The sequence below is a fragment of the Haliaeetus leucocephalus genome, unplaced genomic scaffold (assembly GCF_000737465.1).
Source record: "Haliaeetus leucocephalus isolate CR32 unplaced genomic scaffold, Haliaeetus_leucocephalus-4.0 Scaffold295, whole genome shotgun sequence".
In the NCBI taxonomy this organism is placed as follows: Eukaryota; Metazoa; Chordata; class Aves; order Accipitriformes; family Accipitridae; genus Haliaeetus; species Haliaeetus leucocephalus.
Window position 1 is genome coordinate 1,151,811 of NW_010972731.1, and position 20,836 is coordinate 1,172,646.

At 35.9% G+C, this 20,836-nt stretch overlaps 1 protein-coding gene across 1 annotated transcript in view; it reads left to right on the top strand.

Annotated features, from left to right (window-relative positions):
- The window catches only part of IQCK (IQ motif containing K), a 28,877-nt gene that overhangs the window by 1,159 nt on the left and 6,882 nt on the right, over positions 1 to 20,836 (top strand). The window contains exons 2-6 of the mRNA XM_010570569.1: positions 1,255 to 1,310; positions 3,061 to 3,199; positions 4,863 to 4,960; positions 11,066 to 11,118; positions 11,243 to 11,320. Of these exons, the coding sequence (XP_010568871.1) occupies positions 1,255 to 1,310; positions 3,061 to 3,199; positions 4,863 to 4,960; positions 11,066 to 11,118; positions 11,243 to 11,320 (424 nt within the window). The remainder of the gene's footprint in view (positions 1 to 1,254; positions 1,311 to 3,060; positions 3,200 to 4,862; positions 4,961 to 11,065; positions 11,119 to 11,242; positions 11,321 to 20,836) is intronic.

The following is a 20,836-nucleotide window of genomic DNA, read 5'->3' on the forward strand; positions in this document are numbered from 1 at the left end:
CGAGGCCGGCCGCCTCCTGCCCCGCCGCCGGGGGCGCGCCCGTGCCCGTGTCCGCGCTGTGGAGCCGGCGAGCTGAGGCGGCCCGGAGGAAGCGCGTTGGCCGTCCCTGCCTCCAGAAGGGTGCTAAAAACCCGCCCTGATCACCGCTGAGAGCAAGTTCGAAAGCGGTTCCGCTCACGAGCGTTACCTCACTTCTTATTGTCATCATCTCCTGACAGAAACATACCTTTGTCCGTGTTCCTGGTGGCGGTAGGGCTGAAAGGACCCGGCTTATTGCAGTAGTGTCACGGCCTCTGGTTTACCACCCGGCCCTCCGCGCCCTGTGTGGGTGCAGCTTTGGGGATTATCCCGGTAATGGGGTTGGATTATTGCCTTGGGAAAGCAGAGGTCACAATGTTATTGCTATTCTGCAAGTTCAATGAATACAAAACTTCTGTTATCAGAGTCCGATTTTAATAGCAAAAGTCTTGGTGTTTTCCTAAAACCTGAGAGCACCGAGATTTGGTCGAGAAGCTGAAAGACCAGCACCATAGATTTGCAGTGCCCAAATGGGGTTTTCCTCACTTAGTACTTTATAATGCCTTAAAGTGGGTATTTTGCGTTTAAATGGCCATTGTTAATGTAGGAATAAAGTCGCTTATTCTAATGTGATTCAGCTGAGGCATCTGTACTACACGTGGAAGTAGCAATGCCAGTAAATCTCCTGATTATAGTGGTAGAATGGTAAACCTGCTGGGTTTGCCTGTAAGAATTTTCTGTATTGTGAAATCTGTAAGGTTTTTTCATATCACGTCCATTGTCGTCCTCCTTTATTTTTCTTAGCGAGCATGATTCACTCAGTAACCTATGTGGATCATGTACTGCTTTTTTTTTTTTTTTTGAAAGTGGAGACGGTAATACTTAGCAATGTTCTGGGGATTTAATTGCTTATAGAGGAATTCAGGTTGAAAAGCCCTATTACATACTACTAAAACCAATGGTTAATTCTGTGCAAGCATCTGCATTTTGTTTACATTAAAGTATTTTACATTATTATTTTGGTTAAAAATTTATCAGAGAACCTTGAACTTGACTTAAAGCCAAGACGAGAGGCACTAAGATTCTCATTCTTTTTGAAACATTAGATTTCATGTTAAACAAATATTATATACTAATTTTTGTTGTTTGAAACCAGAATAAGTACCTTTAGAAGGTAACGTTTGTTTACGAGAATAAGAAATAAGCTTTTAAAGTCTTCTTTCTTTTTACTTTTAGAGTATGAAGCAGAACAGCCTCAATTTCCAGATGTTCCTGAATCAAAACATGGATCTGTGAGTATAGTTGAAGTAAAAACTCTGCATAGGGCTGGTTTTAAAGGATTTTAAATAGCTAAATGGGAAAATTAGGTACCCGCAGAGTAGCCTCATTCATAAAACGAAAACAAAACTACATTTTGCAAACAACTTTTGTGAATCAGCAAATGTAATATTCTAAATCATTGCTTTTATTTAAAGCAACTTGGGTAGCACTATCCTAAAATTAGATTACCAGCTGTGTTTGGTTTGTACATCTCGCTGTCTTTTTTCTGTGACTGCTTCGTAGGCAGGACTCTGAAGTGTGCAAGGGTCTCCTTTGGGTGGTGTTGCAAGCAGACTGAGCGCTGAAATACACAGCAGAGGGGAGCAAGTGCAGCAAAGGAGTTATGCCCCAATTTCACATATGTGATAGGTCACTTCGAGGTGGCCATTGAAATTAGTGGAATTAAACCTGATCAAAATTGTTTGAAATCTAATTTTGACCCAATAAATTCAGTCTACAAAGACTTGTTTGGCAGACATAAAAACTTAAGAAAGACAAACCACTTTAAATCTCTGTCCCCAGCAGTTCTAGGAGCAGCAAAATTAATTCTTTTGGGCATCACATAGAGCTAACTTTCATCTAAATTAGGCATTTTTGTAGACATTTTCTCTTATTATTCTGTTTTAGGTTACTTTGTTATTTTAAAACCAGTTCAAGACGTTATAGTTTAAATTGTCTGACAGTTGGTCTGTTTAGACCTGTGCTGTTTCCCCAAATGAAACTGGCTTCATTACAAGCTGTTATTAAATTCGAGTAGTAAACTCTGCTTGGGGCGTTAGTCTGGGCATAATATACTGATATATTTGAGCATCAAAATAAAATAATATACCTTTTTATGTTGTTGCACTTTTTTTTTTAATTTCCAAAAGGATAATTTTTTGAATCTTGCATACGTTAAAAAGGAGTCTATCTGCGGTCATTGACAGGCAGTGTATTATAAGTATAGTGCCCTGATCCCACCACTTGCTTTTCAGTAGCTCATAAATCCAACTGCATTTTAAAGTGAAACTGTTTAGATGACATAGTTTTCATAACATGTTTTCATAGCAAACTGTAATGGTGGTGCATTCTTGGGGATAAAATGATGTTATCTGCCTTTCTATAACAGGCGTTGCTCAGTGTCTGTTAGGAGTATTCTTCTGGCTCACTGTAGTGGTTTCTGCACTCCTAAAAACCATACGTAAAATTGTGGACTATCTTTTTTCATGGTATCCATAATTGTTTCTGTATGGGGAAACTTAAGATTTGGATTTACATCTGCTCTGAATTTCTGTTTCTGCTTTCTTTAGAAGGAAGGTTTCTTTTCTTTGAAAGGGGAGTGTCAGGACTTCTGAACAATACAGAAACAAATATATAAGCTTCTGAGTGGAAAAACACTTACTCAGAAAATGTTGCCAATTTTAATTTTCAAAGAATTACTGTTTCTTACAATGGCTAAAATATTTTTTAAATTGTGATATCTCACCATATTCTCTTAAAAGCAGTCATATACTTTCTGTTAGGTTTGGACATTTTTATTGTGCTGGAAACTGCAGAATTTTTTAAAGTGTAATTCTTTCTTTTAAAGTACTCAAAAAATACTGAAATAATTTAATATTTGAATTAGAAATTATAAGTCATTTTTTTTTTAACTGACCTTATAATTTTTCCTGTTGAATTGGTTTCTATATTTTTTTACAGTCTGATTGGGGTATTTATATAGGTTACATTTCTCTTGAACAGGTGTCTTTAGAAGCAGGAATATTGCAGCCATTACATATGGAACAATTTTATTCAGACTCTGCAGCTGATACTGTTATCCAACAGTCACTTCCCATACCTGAGGCAGCCCCCATTTCAGAACCACCTAATCCAAAAACATGTAAGTAAGAGTATACTATCTTGAACCTGCTGTGATTATTTTTCTTGGATTTGTCAAGGGTTGTCATTTGTTGAATTTAAAGTGTAAAGAGCTACAACACCTTTTCTTAAGTGGAATTTGCATGATTAGTCCCCTGGTCTGTAAACAGGGAGCCAGCTTGGCCACTTGGTCAGTGGAAGAAAGCTCAAATGGTGCATTACAAATCAGTTGCATTGTCTAGCTGTTAAGGTAGTTCTGTTCTCTTCTGAATAAGTGACTTAAATCAGAGAAAGACAAAAAAAATTTTTGCTGAAAAATCCTTGACTTTAGACTAAACACTACTGAGCAACAACTGAAAACATCAGTGTTATCAACATTCTTCACATACTGAACTCAAAACATAGCACTGTACCAGCTACTAGGAAGACAATTAACTCTATCCCAGCTGAAACCAGGACTACATATATATAGTGTCCTTCCAATTACGAACATTTTCTGGCAGTGTGTGAACCAATTAAAGGTATAAAGCAGAGAATAAATTCAGTGTTTCACCTGTGTTGCCAAAAGAGAACACTTCTATAACTTAACCTTTACTGACCACACCAAAACCGGAATACTTACTGAATGGCAAGCAGTCTGGCTTTAAATCAAGGACAGCACTTCAGCCAATAAGCCACCACTGCTTGTCTAGGATCCTAACAGGTTTGGGTTTGTTCACCTTTCTGAGGGAAGTTCTCTTATGGTTTCATACAGGGTCATCCTCCCTCTTCCCTCTGGCCCAGTGAACTTGAGTTCCTCCATGTGCAGTGTCTTCATCAGAAGGGGTAGAAGGCTCCTCCACTTCACCCAGTTTATAAGCTGATGGTGAAAGGTCCCATTAGGGAAGATGGAGATGTGGGGAAAAGCTGAGAAGAAACAGAGCTTGAGTCTATCAGTTGAGCAAGCAGGTAGCCATTGGGCTACATGTAGAGCATGAGCAATAGGACAGCTGACTGCAGCTGCTTTCTTCTGCATTGAACTCAGTGATGCCAATGTGTGTGAGCACATGTAGACTTCATGTAAGGGCAGTGCAGTCAAACATGAGAGAGAGATGCCAACCCAGACCGCCCTCCCAAGGTGGAAAAAATTGGGTATATGGAGTCATGTTCAAATTTTGAAGGATCTGGCAAGTAGGAAGTAATTATGAGAAAGAAATCACAGCACCGCTAAAATATAACCTTTGTTTTTTCCTCTGTCTAGAAATTCAGTTTTACGACCAACTCTGTTACTGCAGCTTGTAAAGGGCATGAATATAGGTACCAAAAGTGGTCTAGCTGTAACAGCACTGAGTTCAGCAGAGGCTAATTTACTTTTCATTCTGTCAGTGTAAATTAGTCCACATCGCTTTTCATTTCCGTGACTAAACTGCTTTTGGTGTCTGAGTTTACTCAATTAAAACTAAGTCTGACATCTCTGAGGCGGTGTTGATGCACCTTTAGTTTGAAATTTACTCAACTTTATGTTGTCTTGGCTGAAGAGAAGTGAAGACAGATCTGTGGCTGTATCTGAACTGAATTAATCTGTTTAGTTCAAGCTGTGCTGGTATTGATAAAATGACTGATACTTAGTTTATGATATCTAATGTTCATCTTTTTGTGAAATCTAAGTGCTTACCTGTAAGTGAAGGCTGTACTGTTTTGCTCAGGTTCTCCTCGAGAATACTTAGAGTATTACATATTTCCAGTACTCTTACCTGGAATGGCTGAACTTCTGCATCAAGCAAAGAAGGAAAAGTGTTTCGAGGTTAGTTTTTAGTTTTAAGTTCAAATCATTGGCAGGAAGTTACAGCCTTTTATTTCACAGGCTGTATTTCTTTATTTGATCTTTTGCAGGAAAACTAACCACAATAATATGAAATAACATATCATGAGTTGTTTTGGATCTGGTCTTGAATGTTGTTTTCTCCTGTAATTCAGAACTGATTGCATACTACACAGACTTAATCATTATGACAATCTCTAACTCACAACAAATCCTCCTTAAATATCCAGTTGTATCTAGCCTAAATAGCGTTGTATTTTAGAGAAACAGGCTTCCTTTCAGATTACGTATCACTCATTTGAGGGTGATGTAAAGAATTTGAATTTTACTTCATTACTCAATTATTTTTGGTGGGCTGGCATCCTAACAGAGGTATATTTTGTATTTTAGCTTTTTAACATTCTGTGTAAATTTCATTTAATTGGAAAGCAGGGTATTCAGCATTAATGAGCTTATAAAAATTGCACATTTTAGAAATCATTGTTTGCTACATATATTTTTATAAATTTGATTTCAGTGTATGTGTGCGTAAACATATCTAGGGAGACATTCCTCACTGTATACAGGGAATGCTTAAAAAAGCATTAGAACTGGTGCAAAATAAAGCTCATTGTATCATCATAGCCTAACTCACAGACCCCCAGCAATAGATTAGGTACCGGGAGTTGTGGGGTTTTCCATCATTTCTGCTGTTTTCTCCAACCATGGAAGTAATTTTTTTTTTCTGTTTCTTTCCTACTTTCTGCCTGTCATCCACGCTTTCCAATGTAAAACATCTCTGTATTCTTATGCCTGCAGCGGAGCCTCCTCTTACTTGCAGCTTCATAGTATAAAGAGTAATTAATATAAATTACAATGAAAATATCTCCCTTTTTGTACATGATGCACATCTGAGGAATACAGTTTGTGCTCTTGGGGTTATAGATTAAAATGTTATAAATTAAAATGATAGTGAAGTGAGGAGGACTTTGTGTTACTAGTGGGCTATTAATTATCTTAGGTCTTGATCTATCTCCTCTCCAACCACTGACACTGAGTTCCTGTTATAGGCATGCGTACGTACGATAACAGTCATTGTGGAACAATTTGTAAAAATTACATGTGTGCTATTTGCCACTGACCTATACATGCCTGGCACAGCCAAAAAGACACAAAGCTTACCACACTTGAATGGACACCCCAAACTTGCATTTCAAATCCAAATCTGTACATTTAATAACAGTAAGTTATTTCAGTTTTTGCTCAGTCTTCACAAGATTTGTGTGTGTCTATAAATTGATTGATTTATAGATGCATGTATATGTATTTATAATCTGTGATTAATACAGGTGGAATAGGAAAATGGTTCATTTACGTGTTGTTTCGGCACGACATCTCTGTACATCATTCCTGACATCCCATTTACATTACCTAGGCAAGAACAGATTGAACATATATATTATTCATCACACTTTTAATGAAATTTATATTGATTTGGTTTTGGTTTTTTTTTTTTTTTAAGGGAAGCACATATCCTTTAACAGGAAAAAGTCATGCCTTACAGCTGGCTTAACATACAGTCCTTGCTAGATGTTACATGTTTCTGAAGGCAATAAACCAGCACTTAATACAAAAATATGAGAATTCTTAGAAATATTTCCATTTCAAACTCAGGACAAATCTAAGGTTACTTCAGCTATTTTTAATCTGAGAAATTTTGCAGAGCTTCAGTGGTATATAGATTAGAAAGTATCTGTTCTGAAAATGGATTTTGTATGGGTCTGTGTGTTGCTTTATAATAAACTAATAAACCCAATTCTTTTCTAATGCATAGAAACTTCATAAAAATGAGCACATCTAAAAAAAAAGACACTAAGTGATTTTTGTTGTTTTCTAGAGAGGTGTCCTGCTATTGTGGAAGGAAGTTTAGGAAAGCAAGCTTATGTCAGATGATAATTTTCCACTGTGACATCATTTCTTCCTCCTTTTGAACAATAATTAGTAAAACAATAGCTCTTTATGCTTGCCATATAACTGAATATTTGTGTTCTTTTCCATTACTGTCCAGGTGCTTGTACTTTGACATTCTGTTTCCTTATCTGACTTAAACATGTAATTGCTAATTATACTTCTGTTTCATAAGAAATGTGTTGTTCCATATGGATTTTGAGAAAAAAAAAGATGCTATAATTTACATTAAAATGGTTAGTGCAATAATTTGAACTGATTTTTAGGATCAAAACCAGAGCCTTTAGAAACCCAGATAAAGTTAGGGACAGGAAGAAAGGATCCTGTGATAAACACACCAGAAGATAGCTTCAAAAATAGGAGGAGAACAAAGAGTAGAAAGATCCATGGAATTCTTGAGAGAACAGGAGAGGAACGTGATTAATTGTGATTAAGCTAACTGAAATCATGAAGGATGAGTACAGAATACTGGGTTTGAATTTTGGCTAGATGTGAGTCATTAAAGCCTGTAAAGGGCAGCTCCAATAGAAGAAACCAGTGGAAGATAAATGGAAGAATCACTGGAAGAAAGGAACAATCAAACTGACTGCAGTCAACGTTGAATGAGCCTGGGAGAAGAGAGAGGGAATTGCAAGGGAGAATGAAGAGTGGGGTTTTGATGGGAGGGACGAAAGGTTTTCATGTTTGAAGGAGAATGAAGATGAATGAGAAGAGAATGAAAAATTAAACAGGAGAGTTGTTTAGCAATTGAAATTGGCGTAAGGGAGATCAGATCATGGGACCAGCAGAGGAATTCAAGGAAGAGATCAGAAAAGACACATCCATGTCTGGAAAGGAAGAATTGTAGAATCAGATGGGAAAGTCAGGAAAGGGAGACAGTTATACTGAAAGTAGTAATTTGTGTAGGAAAGAAATCCACAAGATCTTATTTGGAAGGTGATATAGAAGCATAACAACTTAAGCATTTCATTTAAAATAGGTTCTCTTGCATTATGTAGTGTGGATGAAAAATCTGCACAGCAAAAACCTAGAAAAACCACCACCTGCTAGATATATTTGCAGACTTCAAACTGGCATAAATATGAGAACAGTCTGCAGAAGCTTCATTTTTAAATTAGAGATGAAAGAAACCTATTAGGTTGCCCAGTGTATTCCCTTGCTGATTATTTTTTTTCCCTACTATAAGTTCTCCTGTGCTTTATCCTATCTGCTGTCAAATGTCTCCAGGGGAAAGACTATTTTCTTAAATCTTTTCTCTCATGAGAACTGACTAATGCATTCATTTTTCAGCATTAAAACTGAACAGTGTTTAAATGTTTTTATTAGCATAACTGATTTTTCTTTCTGGTTCATGGTCACAGAAAGAAGATGCTGTATCAGACTCTGTAATGGAATATATTATATTTAAAAGTATAATAGATCAGGGAAAGTGAATGGAAGAAGGTTTCCTACTGACTTTGCCATCCCTGATCACCAGTTTTTTTGCATGATTATTACCAAGCCCATCATATTTAAACTGAAAAATGGAAAATGAATTCTGAGTATAAACAGTTTATAAACACATCTGCAGGTTAACAATGCACATTGTGCAGATATTTCCTGTGTTTATCCTGATTCGTGTAGCATAGGGATGTGTCAAAGGCAGGTCAATTTATGTCATTTTTTCCCTTCTATCAATGTTGTCTGCTGGGCAACTAAAGATTTATTTAATTCATTAGTAAAGTGAACTGTTTCCTGGCAAAAAAATAACAAAATAAAAAAATATTCAGCTTGACCAAATTCCTCCCTGATAAGTTCACTGGATCTAACAGGGATAAAGCAAGATGAATTTAATTCCTTTGTTGATGACTGTTTTGACAACAACACTGTTCTGATCGTTTTTTCCTGTTGCAAAGAAAAAGCAATTTACTTAAAGCGGATTAAATTACAACTGCTAGTTTAAACTGAATTTTGTTGTCAAAGTATAGAATTTATTCTCTGAAACATTTCGCTAAGTAATGGGACCCAGTTTCTTACTCTGATTGAGAATAGCTGTACAAAGATGATCAGACTCTGCTATTTGTTTTCGGAGTCTGTTCAGGTCAGAATTTGCCCATTTAACATCTAAAATGACCTGTAGAAAGTTCTCCAGTGAAGGCATTCGTGTCTTAAAGCTTAGGCGTTTGGCTTCTGGGAACAGTATCTGGTATTAGCGTAAGTGTGGAAATTCCTTAAGGAGATGCATTTCTTCACAGCCAAGTACTCTAATGGAGCACTACATGAACCCCAAAGCTTTTGTGGTCATGAAACAGACCATAAAGGCATATGGGGTTCAGGACTGATAACTGTTGTGCAATGTTCTCTTTTTCTGTTCTTTGGCTTTTTTTTTTTTAAAGAAGTTCTCTCTTTTCTGTGGGAGTCAGACTGTATGTCTGCCAGGAATAAGATTCATTTAGAAAAGTAAAAGCTTTCATGGGTATCATCTAGGAATGCCATGCAGTCTAGCTCTAAACTTCACATTTGTCATCCCCTGGCTACATGACTACCCTGTATACTTCACTGTGCAGTCAACATCTCACATAATGTTCCTCTTCCACTTCACCTGTGGCTGTAAGTAATACACTTACCCCCAAATTATGCCATGTGCTAATACCCCAAACTTTGAAAGAATTATGCCATGTAGAGCACTTTTTTTCTGCCTCTGTTCACAGCCCTCAGTCCTTTTTGCATTGTATTCTTGTAGCACAGGGGGAAACATGGGTGGTGAGGATAATACATGGAATAAAGTCATCCGTCATGCATTAAATTTCCAATTACATGTCTATTGTATTTTTCTTAGCAAGTGGTAATAGTACTTTCATTTCTTACATTTTAATCAAGATTCCAACCTCTTTCATGACATTTGGCAATTTCACAAATGTGTTTGACCAGTGTGAATTGTTTTCCTAAAAAGTAATAATAGCAGTTGAATCTCCCATTTGACAGGGTAAGTATTACCTTTTGGATAGGAGCTAGGCTTTCTCCTAGCTAAATGGCTGCTATTTTGATAAAGCACTCAGTGTCTGTGTTCTGCAGGGGCTTAAATGTCTTTTAGTGTTCACTCTCTGGCCGTGTACAGCCATAACACATCTTGTGTAAGAGGGACTCAGAAAATACGAGTCAAGCTCTTCTGTTACTCTGACCAGAAGTCTACATTATATTCTCCACATCATGGTTACTCTGGTTTGTGATAAGCAGAATAAGCACCCATACTCATTTGTACACTCAGTCTGTAGAGATGGAATGTGGAGAGGAAATCTCTAAGAAAAGAAAGGCCCTAATCAATTCTTTATTGATCAAAATTCATCCTTCGAATTTCGAACTCAAAACATTTTTACAGCATGCAATGCTGTCCAGCTAAACAGGTACTGGCTGCATGAGTCGCTACAGATAAACCGCTGCAAAGCATTTTGCAAAATTCTCTTTGCTGGTGAAGAAGTCTTAGAACTGGGAGCAAAGGGCACAACTGTTTTGTTCTGAAGCTCCAGATTTTGAACTTTTTACCTGATTCTCTGTAATGTCCAATGTATCTGTGGTTGTGGATATACATATGCCTTGTTTCTGTCTTTCTTTCTGGACTACCCAACAATTTTGTCTGAGCAGCCATATACAATACTCTGCTCTGTGTGTGTTTCTAAGTATGCACAATGCCTTCAAGCTGGTTCCATGCAGGAGGAAACAATATTCCATCAATGTTCCTTCTCTGCCTTGGAAGTAATGAAGTATTTTAGGTATGATAATAAAAATTTGAACAAAATGGAAAGTAATTTACAACGTATTTTCATATATGAGTTCTGTTAATTTCTTTGCAATGAGATTGCCACTTAGAAAGAATACCATTCAGAGAGATTTGTTATAGCTATACTACAGCAAATATCAAGATAGTATATGTAAAATTTTCTCACTCATTTTTTGATTTGACTTTAAAGCATTCCACAAAATTTCTAAAATTTTGGCTGAGCCACTGACTGTTGGCAGTAGCAATATTAAAGTAGACAGAGTAATGTACTGCATATTTTATTTAGTAAAAGCAGTCAATTTAGCTTCTGTTCCTCTCCAGTAGTAAAAACATATGACCAGTCCAAAGATAATAAATAATTTGAAACTATCTTCTGTCTTTAGAGAAAAAGGACCAAATTTATTGCCTGTGATTTCCTAACTGAGTGGTTATACAAGTAAGTTAATTGTGGCTTTTACTATTAATTATGCTCAATGATTCAAAGACATTAATTTGCAAATAGAATAGCTGAAATTTAAATTAATATGAGTTGTTTTCTTTTTTTTTTTTTTTGTTATCAGCAAGAACCCAAAGAGGAAAGATGAGTCATTCACAGAATTCTTTTCCATTCCTTTTGTTACCAACTGGCTAAAGGACCAGTAAGTTATAGCAATACTCAGAGTAACCTTTTCTCCTTTTATTCTTTTTCCTCTGCTATTCCAAAAAAGTAATAGAGCTTTGATGCGTTACAATTGTGCCCTCTAAATGCCCTTTACTGCATGCAACAAAGAACTATGTGGTGCTTTCTAACCTGGTAGTCTATTAGTTACAAGGTATTTTGTACCAGAATTGTTCACAGAGAAATTAGTTTAACATTCTCAAACATTTTAATTGTAGAATGCAGAGCATTCAAATAATCTGGTAGTATTATGAATGTCTTTGTACTAAGGAGCAAAGCAGTGTTTTCAATGTTGTTTCCTACTATGGATATCTTTGACGATATATAGTCTAGAAATTCTTCCTCTAACTGTAAGCAGCTGTTTTAAAAATATGTGTAATAATCCTTCGCATCAGGATGCATTTTGGCATTTCTGTAGACATTTATGACTTCGCATCTGAGAAATGAACGCTTGTTTTGGCAGCCTTAATCATATATTCCTTGTTATTCCTGTAGAACCAAGCTACACAGTAGTTTTGAAAGCAGTGTTACTGTCCTTGAGACTGCAGTTTGTTTTACAGTGTAGCTGTTGTATGAGAAAAGAAGAAAAGTAAAGTGATAGTTCACAGTGAGAGAACAATAAAATTACAGAGGTCAGATTTTAAAGAAAATTTTCAATTTGAAAACTTAATTGGAGGCTAGGTTGGTGGTCAATGAAAACTTAGAGATTAATATATTTGTAGGTATGTTTACTTCATTACACTATGTAAGTAGAAATTGAACTTTCTTGAACTCTTGTCATGTGAAACTTAGGACCCTTGAGTCACTGATCGAGCAAAAGGAAAGCTCCTTGACATTCACAGGACTTTGGAGACAAGCTGGTGATTGTGGCATGAACAGTTGACTTTGACTGTCTTAGAGGTAGTCATGTGGTCAAAGTTGTGTAGGAATTTTCGGCAGTAAGAAATGAACATCTTCGTAGTGATCCATTTCATCTCAACTCCAATAGCTCCAGGTACCTGCTAGTGCATCATACTGCCCAGCTGCTGTTGTTCAAACCTACCACTGGTGGGACACTTCTAACAGTTTCCTTCTGTAGATCGCTAGGTCTTGCCAACAAGATTCCTGTTTAAGACAGTGAATTTTGTAGTTTGGAAACATTAAGAACTGCAGTGAGGTTGTCATTCTCATTCTTAAGCATACCAATGAGCCATGGGTTAGTAAGGCAGTTTTGATACCCACTGAATTGTGAGGATGGGTATTTGTACCTAAGATAAATATACAAGATCACAGTTTTACAAATGTTTATCTTGGAAGTAAAGCTGACCTAAATGGTTCCCTGCTCTCTCCTGTTCTTCACCCCAGCCTGCTTGTAGGCAACCTAATATCACCCCTGTCTGTTTGGTAGTATTCTTGGTTATTCTGATCAGGGACCTCCGAGTTAGAAATGTCTGCCAAAATGGAAGAGTAGGGTTTGTATAGCTATTTAAAATATAGATAATGTCTCCAATCTGGTTCACCTGGGAGCCTGACAAACCTTTGTATTGGCACAAATGAAGGATTAAAATGAAGGGCTCAGGGCAAGGTGAAGAGAACAAATGAGCTGGTAAGATATAGAGGTGGTGGCAGGAACTGCTTAAGTCAGCTTTGCCAACAGGAGAAATACACTGTGGAATCACAGCCTGAATGACTCATAGCTTCTGTTAGTAATTGTGCTCCTAAATAACACAGTGACAGCTCCACAAGGACACTCAAGTGTCAAAGTCCTACTTAAATTGATATACACTTGATCTTAAATCCTCTAAACAAGTAGGCCTTTAAAAATTATTATTATTCAAATTATTAGTAAAAAACAACTTTGTGTGAACTTATCTTAAAGTCAGATTTCTTAACAAATATTGCTTATGAAGTAAGCATTATTAGAGCAAAGTGAAAGATTGCAATATTAAATAAGAATAAAAATGAGAGAATTTATTATTATGTCCTTCTGGATATGTGAAAAATAGTTTATTATTATATGCTTCCAGATATCACATTTAAAAGGTAATTGATTCTATGCTTTTTATTGTCATTTCCATTTTTATTTGTAAAGGAGTTTTCTCTTTTTAACAGGATTTAGGAATATGTAAGAGACAATATACTAAAAAGTGCTGGTCAAATTTTGATGGGAAACATCCTTATCCCAACTGTTTAGATGGTATAATAAAGAAAAAGAAGTAAAAAGTGTTGCTGCAAATTTAAAGGGTAAATTCTTGTGTTGCTTTTTCAGTTAGTGGTCTAAATTTGAAAGGCATTCTGAAAGGTCTGTTAAATAAGAATACATTTCTATACTGTGCAAAGCAGTCTTTGTGCTTAAAAAAACCCCAAAAATCCAAAAGCAGAAAAACCTAGAGGGATAAATTTTTGTTCTATCAGAGATCCAGCTTTTTTTAATATATTCCATACTTGAGTATGACTTTTTTGGCTCTCCTCCAGTGCCTCCAGTTTTTTCTTTGAAGCTCTTTTTTTTTTTTTTTTTAAAGAATAGTCAAAGCCACAGTTTTATGAGTCTCACTCTCTGTATGATGTGTTTCTAAATGAGATCTTAGAGCCTACTTTTCCTTTATAAGGAGATCCAAATGCTGCATTGGTTTCCAGAACTTTAAATGCAAACATCATACCTTCAAAAGCTGGTTACTGTAGGTGAGGGAGCCTGTAAAGTTTGAATTTGTTTCCAGTATTAATATTTATAGTAATTGCTGTGACATCAGTAAATAAAAGCCTCAGTGTAGTTACCTTGTCTTCCACTGGGTTCTGTATATTGCCAGTAGCACTGACACAGTGTTATATTCCTTGGGAATCCTTGATTCCTGAAAAAGATTTCAAAAGCAATAGAAGGAGCAGCCTCAACACTGACTGGTAATCTACATTTCGTATCCAGGAGAACACAAACCGTTTCTGTTGTCTTAAAGGACAGCTGTACATTTCAGAGGACAGGAAACTGGAATTTTAGCAAGAAACTGACAAAGTTTTTTGGAAACTTGCTGAGATACTTACTGATGTCCCTATTCCTACATTCAAGACTGCTGATATAGCCAAGTAAAGTAAACAGAATTAGAGCCTTGAATGTTTTGTACTCCTATAAATATGCTAACGAGCAACACAGTTGCCTTTTGTCAGCATTTTCCAGTGGTGTTTCTGGTTGAATAGCAGTGAAGCTCATACCAAGCTGTATGTACTGAATCAGGGACAGGGAAAGAGAGTGATCTGTGTTTATGCCCTCATCCTCCTTAAATTTTACTTTCCTGGCATAGACAGGCTGAGTCTTTATTTTGAGTATCATGGGAGTATCATTACCCAACCTTCTTTAGCATATTAATGAAAGAAGTATGAAGAAAACAATAAAAAACTTCCACTGCTCTGAAAAATACTGATATAATAGTTTACTGTCACATGAATTTAATAATATGACAGTATTGTTAAAGTTCACCTTTAACCCTTACATTCAATGAAAGAGAATGGTATATGGGTCTAGGTTAAGAATAAACGTAAGTATTAAAGATCAGTCTTTGCATGCATATTTTACATGGGTTACAGGAACTGAAGGTGTCTTTTCTAAATAAACATTAATTCACAAGAATTTATTTATCTGCATTTTTCTCATTTTCTGCATAAAGGTATTTACTTGATGCTCAGTTCAGAAGGACATATTTCCTGGTTTAATCTATGTGTCTGTACCAAAACAAATGTGGAGATACAGAGAAAATAAGTTTATCATGGCTTTAACAAAGTGGACAGCTAAGATATATATATAGAGAGAGAGATATATATGTATGTCTATAAATTATTAGTAAATCTGAAGTAGTGGCTTTTTGCCAAATATCTGTATATGCATATATGTACATTGATTATTTTTTTCTCCCTCCCCCCCAATATTCTAATTAGGTGAAGTCTGCTGGTCTCAGCTGCCTTTACAGTTGACTTCATTGTCAGTTCTCAGATGGCCAATAGGGGTAATTTTGCATGGGTGACTGATTTCTTTCTTTCCATAATGTGCCCAGTTTGTACAGGCTTTGCTTTCTGCACACTGCTATATTTCACTGGTTTATCTCTAACCCAGCCATGTTTAGAGTATATTTGATTTGCATTATGTTTTTTCTTTGATTTTCTTCAATAATTTGAGCTTGAATTTTTTTATTTTTGGGGGGAGGGGGTGGGTATGATAAGCAACACATTTAATTGTAATAACAGAAAAGTCCAACAAATATATCTGTATGGATGTTATTCTATGTGGATGCAAGTAAAGAATTGCTATTCCAGTAATGTGGCAGAATTCAAGTTAATGAAGGAGAAATTTTTTACTTAAAAAACTACAACTGTTATGAAATATTTATATTGTATAATTGTGTTTTATGAGGTTAAGGTTTTATGGCTACAAATCCTGATGCAGTGTTGAAACTTGCCTTAGTTTATGTAAAGATTGTCAAAATGGCAATGAGAAGATTGAAAATGTAGTAGTGGTTTGTGACATCTTCCTAATGCTGCTGTTAGAGCACTATTTGGAGACGTTTTGCTGCTGTTAGTGTTTCATGTTTACAGGATACGAAGTCTGATCTGAAGGACACAAACATCCATGGAAATTTCCCTGTTGACATGAGCAGACTTTGGAATAAGTCTGTGTTTGGTTTCCTCTAGTCCAGGACCACAAGCACTCTTACAGAATACATAAATATTGGTCCTACAAAAGAGAAAACTGAAGCAACACATGGTGACTTGCAAAATATGTAGGAAGTATGCAAGCACAGAAGGAGGACTGAGTTTTATCCTTAAAATGGATAGGTTCTCCACAAGTAGAGAGCATCGTAAGGGGGAAGAAAGCCACTATAGTTTTCAGACAGAACTTAAGACAAAACATAACTGGTCTTTTATTGTTTTGGCATGTTCTCACTACTAAGACTTCTGGCTGTGCTTCCTCTAATTCCTCTCGCATTCTTGTTGCCATTCACCTGTTCTGCCTCATTCTCTGGTCTGTTACATGGCTGTGCCTCCCCACTTATCAACTTGCTCATGTTAGTTCCATGCTATCTTTTGTTTTTACCATGTCTTTTCTTCATTATAAATAGATGAATAAGTATATAAATAGTTTGTATGTGTTAACAGTTGTATGCATGTTATCACTCTGACTGCTTTGATAATACTTCTGAGTGTATTTTTATAGTTTTATTATACTGTAATATTTTGCATCTTTTTTTGTGGGGGGGGTTGGGGTTTTTTTTGTTAAAATTGTGGCTGAGACAAAAATGAAACAGGAAATTTGAAAGTGAAATTTTTTGTTTGTTCATAACCTATAACCTTTATATTTGAGGATATTCAAAATACAAAAGTGTGTTCAAAAGACCAGCAAAGCAGCGGAAGATGCAGAGAATGGAGGGGGGCAAAAGGTGTCAAAATATATATTTTTTTATTATTATTCATTTAGCTATTGACAGTATCAAGGAGCTTTTATTTGGAGAAGGTGATAGAGAAGAAGAGTTCAGACAGTTGCAGGAGTCACACTTCAAAATGTCTGCTTGTTTGCACTTTCTTTCTTCAGAAGATTATATTTGGTTATTCCCACATTCACAGTCCTTCAAAAATGTGCCCTCCATATAATGCACAAAAATGTTTTCTTATCTGTTGTAAGGATTTTTTTTCTCCAAATACCTTTCTCTTATTCTAGTGCATTTAGATTACTGCGAAAGAAAAACAGTAGTTAGTAATTTCTTTCTGACTGTTGTATAGTTGTATTAATACTAAGAGTGTTATGAAGAAAGGTCTCAGTGCACACTCAGTTTGGCCTGTGAAAATATTCCAGGGTATTTTTGTCAAGTGTCTGTGGGAGTATTTCCCTGTAAACCTGTAAGGCTTATACAGTGATAGTGTAATATGTGATTAATATATCTAATTGGTTTTAAATACCAGGTCCGATAAATCAGTACTTCAGTGTCTGATTGTTTATGAACAATCTTTTTCCTGCTTTTTGGGTAAATGATCTTAATAGTATCTATAAGCAGAGATTTTTGAGACATTTATTTTGAATCAAAACAATACTTTTTCATTGTTGCACACTTTCGCAACTCTGGATAGGCATGTAAGAAGAAGGACTTAATGAAGACAGATGCTGCTGTAATATTTCTAGATTCTCTGAGTAGGAATAAGAAATACTGAAAATATAAAAGAAAACTACTTTGAAAAATTTCCAGAACAATTTTTTTGGTTGTTCAGAGCAGCATCTGAATTCCAAACCAGACTTTCTCAGAATCCCTTTTTTAAGAGTTACGTACATCATCATGGTCATTTACTTGCATGTCTTATATTTATCCCTATTCTTTAGTCTGTTCTTTTGTCTTTTAGATTATGAATTTTTCAGTGACTCTGTTGTTGCCTGTGTTCATACATGATATAATATTCAAGAACAATAACCATCACAGTCAATTAAAGGTGAAGTGGTTGTGGCTGTTTAACTTGGCAGTGGCTGTCGTATTGAAACTTACAGGTCTCCAGAAGGCCTGATTCTTGTTATTAGGGTTGCTTCAGTATTTCTAGAGACGAGCTTTCTAAAACCAGAGAGAAACCCTGATCATTTGTTGACTGCACCTGGATATTCCACTGTCACCTGCACACCATCTGCCCCAGGCCCTGATGCTCCCTGTAGCTAGCACAGTGGTCCTGCAGGCAGCTAGCTGTAAGGCTAGTGGTTAAATTTGGTGGTTGTCTGTTACTCTTAGGGAAGAGATTTGAATAAAAAGAGCAATTACAAAATCCTGAATTATGCATAGTGAAAATTTTGCTTGATTAATTTTTTTCTTAATATTTCCTTTTCAAGGAAGGAGTCAGACCTTCTGTTTCTAGGACAGGTTGGGAACTTAATGACAATTGGGGTTTCTGGACATTACTGTGTGAAAATACTAACTGTATACAGTGTCCATCAGCGTCACTACAAACCCCCAAAGGTTAGGTTGTTTATTTTGGTGACAAGATAATGGAGGGCTTTTTTGCCCCCCTTCTTGAGAGTTCATTGAGAAACCCAGCTTCTGTCCATGAGGAAATCAGATACATGCCTTCAGTAAGAACCTTTTTCAATACCTCATACATTTATTTAATGCAAGTCTGTATATCTTCTGGGTACCAAATTCTACCTGCATAATGTAATATAATTAGTATCTCACATAATCAGGATCTGTACGAGTTTGCTCAGAAAGGAAGAAACATGTTTTTGGAATTTAACTTTCCTCTGGTCAGTGTCTACTTTATTCAGATTTGGTAAAATACAGTACTTAAGAAAAACTTATTTTACTGATGCTCTTCTACAGGTGCAACTTATGTTAAACAATCTATCTATATATTAAAATAGATATCAATATGTTTAATGTGTGGGCTTTTAAGATTGTGCATAATCAAAGACTAAATAAGCAGAATATAGTTAGTGTACATTTTACTGTCAGTTTTAATCTTCTTGGAGGCATACAGCTGTCTTCTGCCACATATGACATATTCCCTCTTTTCCTAGTTCACTGCTGAGGGGTGATTGCCTCTGCTCAGATGCTATTTTTATTTGACCCGAAGCCAATTGCGTATATTCTCTCAGACAAGAGTGGACCTGGCATGACTTCTCTTCTTTAAAGCTGCCCCATTGAAATGATTGATGTTTGCCAATGACTGTCATACTGAAAATTAAGTCCTGTTCTTGCTTGATTTTTATATTGGTTTCTCAAATTTAGTGTTTGATTACGAACTAGACATTTTTACAATTTGGAAATGAAAGCTTATGAATGCTAGAGTTGCCCTTGCAGGCTGGAAGAAATCTCAATTTGTTCTTTGGAGATGTACTCATTCTTAGAGAAAGTTCTATGTCTTTGATAGAACTGCTGTAAAATATGTAGGTCTTTCTGTGATTTTCCCACTCCAAGTTTTGGTTTTCAAAAAGATCAAAAATAGAACAGAGGATGAAAGCCTATCAGCCAAACCAGCACAGTCCAACTTTGTATTTTTAAGTGTGATTATAAGAAGCTGGTAGCTCAGGAAGCCTTGCTTGTCCAGCACTTATGATGTCCCTTGAGCAGTAGAAATGCTAATTAATGTTCACAGAGCTAAAACTGTTTAGCTTAATGAAGAGACTTATTTTTATTTTTGTCTTATTTCTGCTCTTCCAAACAGACCAAGGTTTTAATTCACGTTGAAACAAATGTAGGCCAAAACCCAACTGACATGATGATGAGACCAATTTAGCTGAGTACACAGACTAAAATGGTGTAGTCAGTGTAGCATTAGATAATAGTTAAGATTGTGCTCCAAGTTGAAATGCTCCTTCAGTGAAGACAAGCCCTAAGAGAAAGACGTCGGAGAGCATAGGAAGCTTACTAGGGCAGAGACTAATATGAATGAAATTAAGTGAAAGGAAAATGTAACTGTCAAGCCTCCTAGCTTGAGCTGTAATATACTGTAAAATAAATTTCCAAAAGAAATGGCAGAAGTAATGTTTTAGCCAGAAAATGTAAGACTGCATAAATAGCTTATTAATTGATGGTCTTTGCAGTATATGTGTCTTTATAGTATAAATAATATAAATAATGTTCCTGCATGGGTTGCACGTATCTGTAGATGATTGCTGCATCCAAATTCATAATGTTGTGGTCTTCCAAGTCAAAGCTATGTTCAGTCTGTTTCCCATGCAGGGAGAGAGGCTCTTAGCGCCATTCTAACACTGCCAAGTCTGCTGTTTATAACTGGTATTTTCATGACTTGCAACATTATTGCCCTATAGCTCATTAACTTTAAATTACATGTGTTATGAAAGAAACTATATAAATGAATTTTGTCTTGTCCTTTCCGATGGATGCTTTCTGATCATTGTGTGAGAGAAATAGATCAACATCCATAGAAAATGGCTTTTGAGAAGCAAGATTTGGTACAGTGATTTGAGTTTTTATTAGTGATGGCTGAATTGTAATTATAGTTGAGAGTATTTCCCATTAAAATTGGTAGCAACAGAATCGCCAAACATGCTTTCAAATTACTGTATATTTTGGCTGAAAATTGTTGACTTCACATATGTATTACTTTCCTTTATCACCAAACAATGTGTATATGCTATCAAAACTAAAATTTCAGCATTTTAAGAACTTGTTTAGACATTACTAAACATGGATCCATGCTTATGCAGATATAATAATAATTACTTTTTTCAGTACATTTTAAGTTTAAGTGAAATCATAATGTAAATTAATGTACTAAAATATATTTATATTCTATGTATTTAATAATTGTTATAATCATTAACGTCATGAGTCTGTTCATTGTTGCATGCATACTAAAACCTCCTCTGCTTTACAAATGGCACACCTACTTCTCTCGCCCCCCTTCAACCGCCACCCCAAACCTTACCATAATAGTATGAATTTGCAATCCATGTAGAAGAATAAGAAAGATTACTGTGCTGGATATGCCATTTGTATACTATTGTTTTAAAGAAGAAATGATTGTAGCGTACGTAACAGAA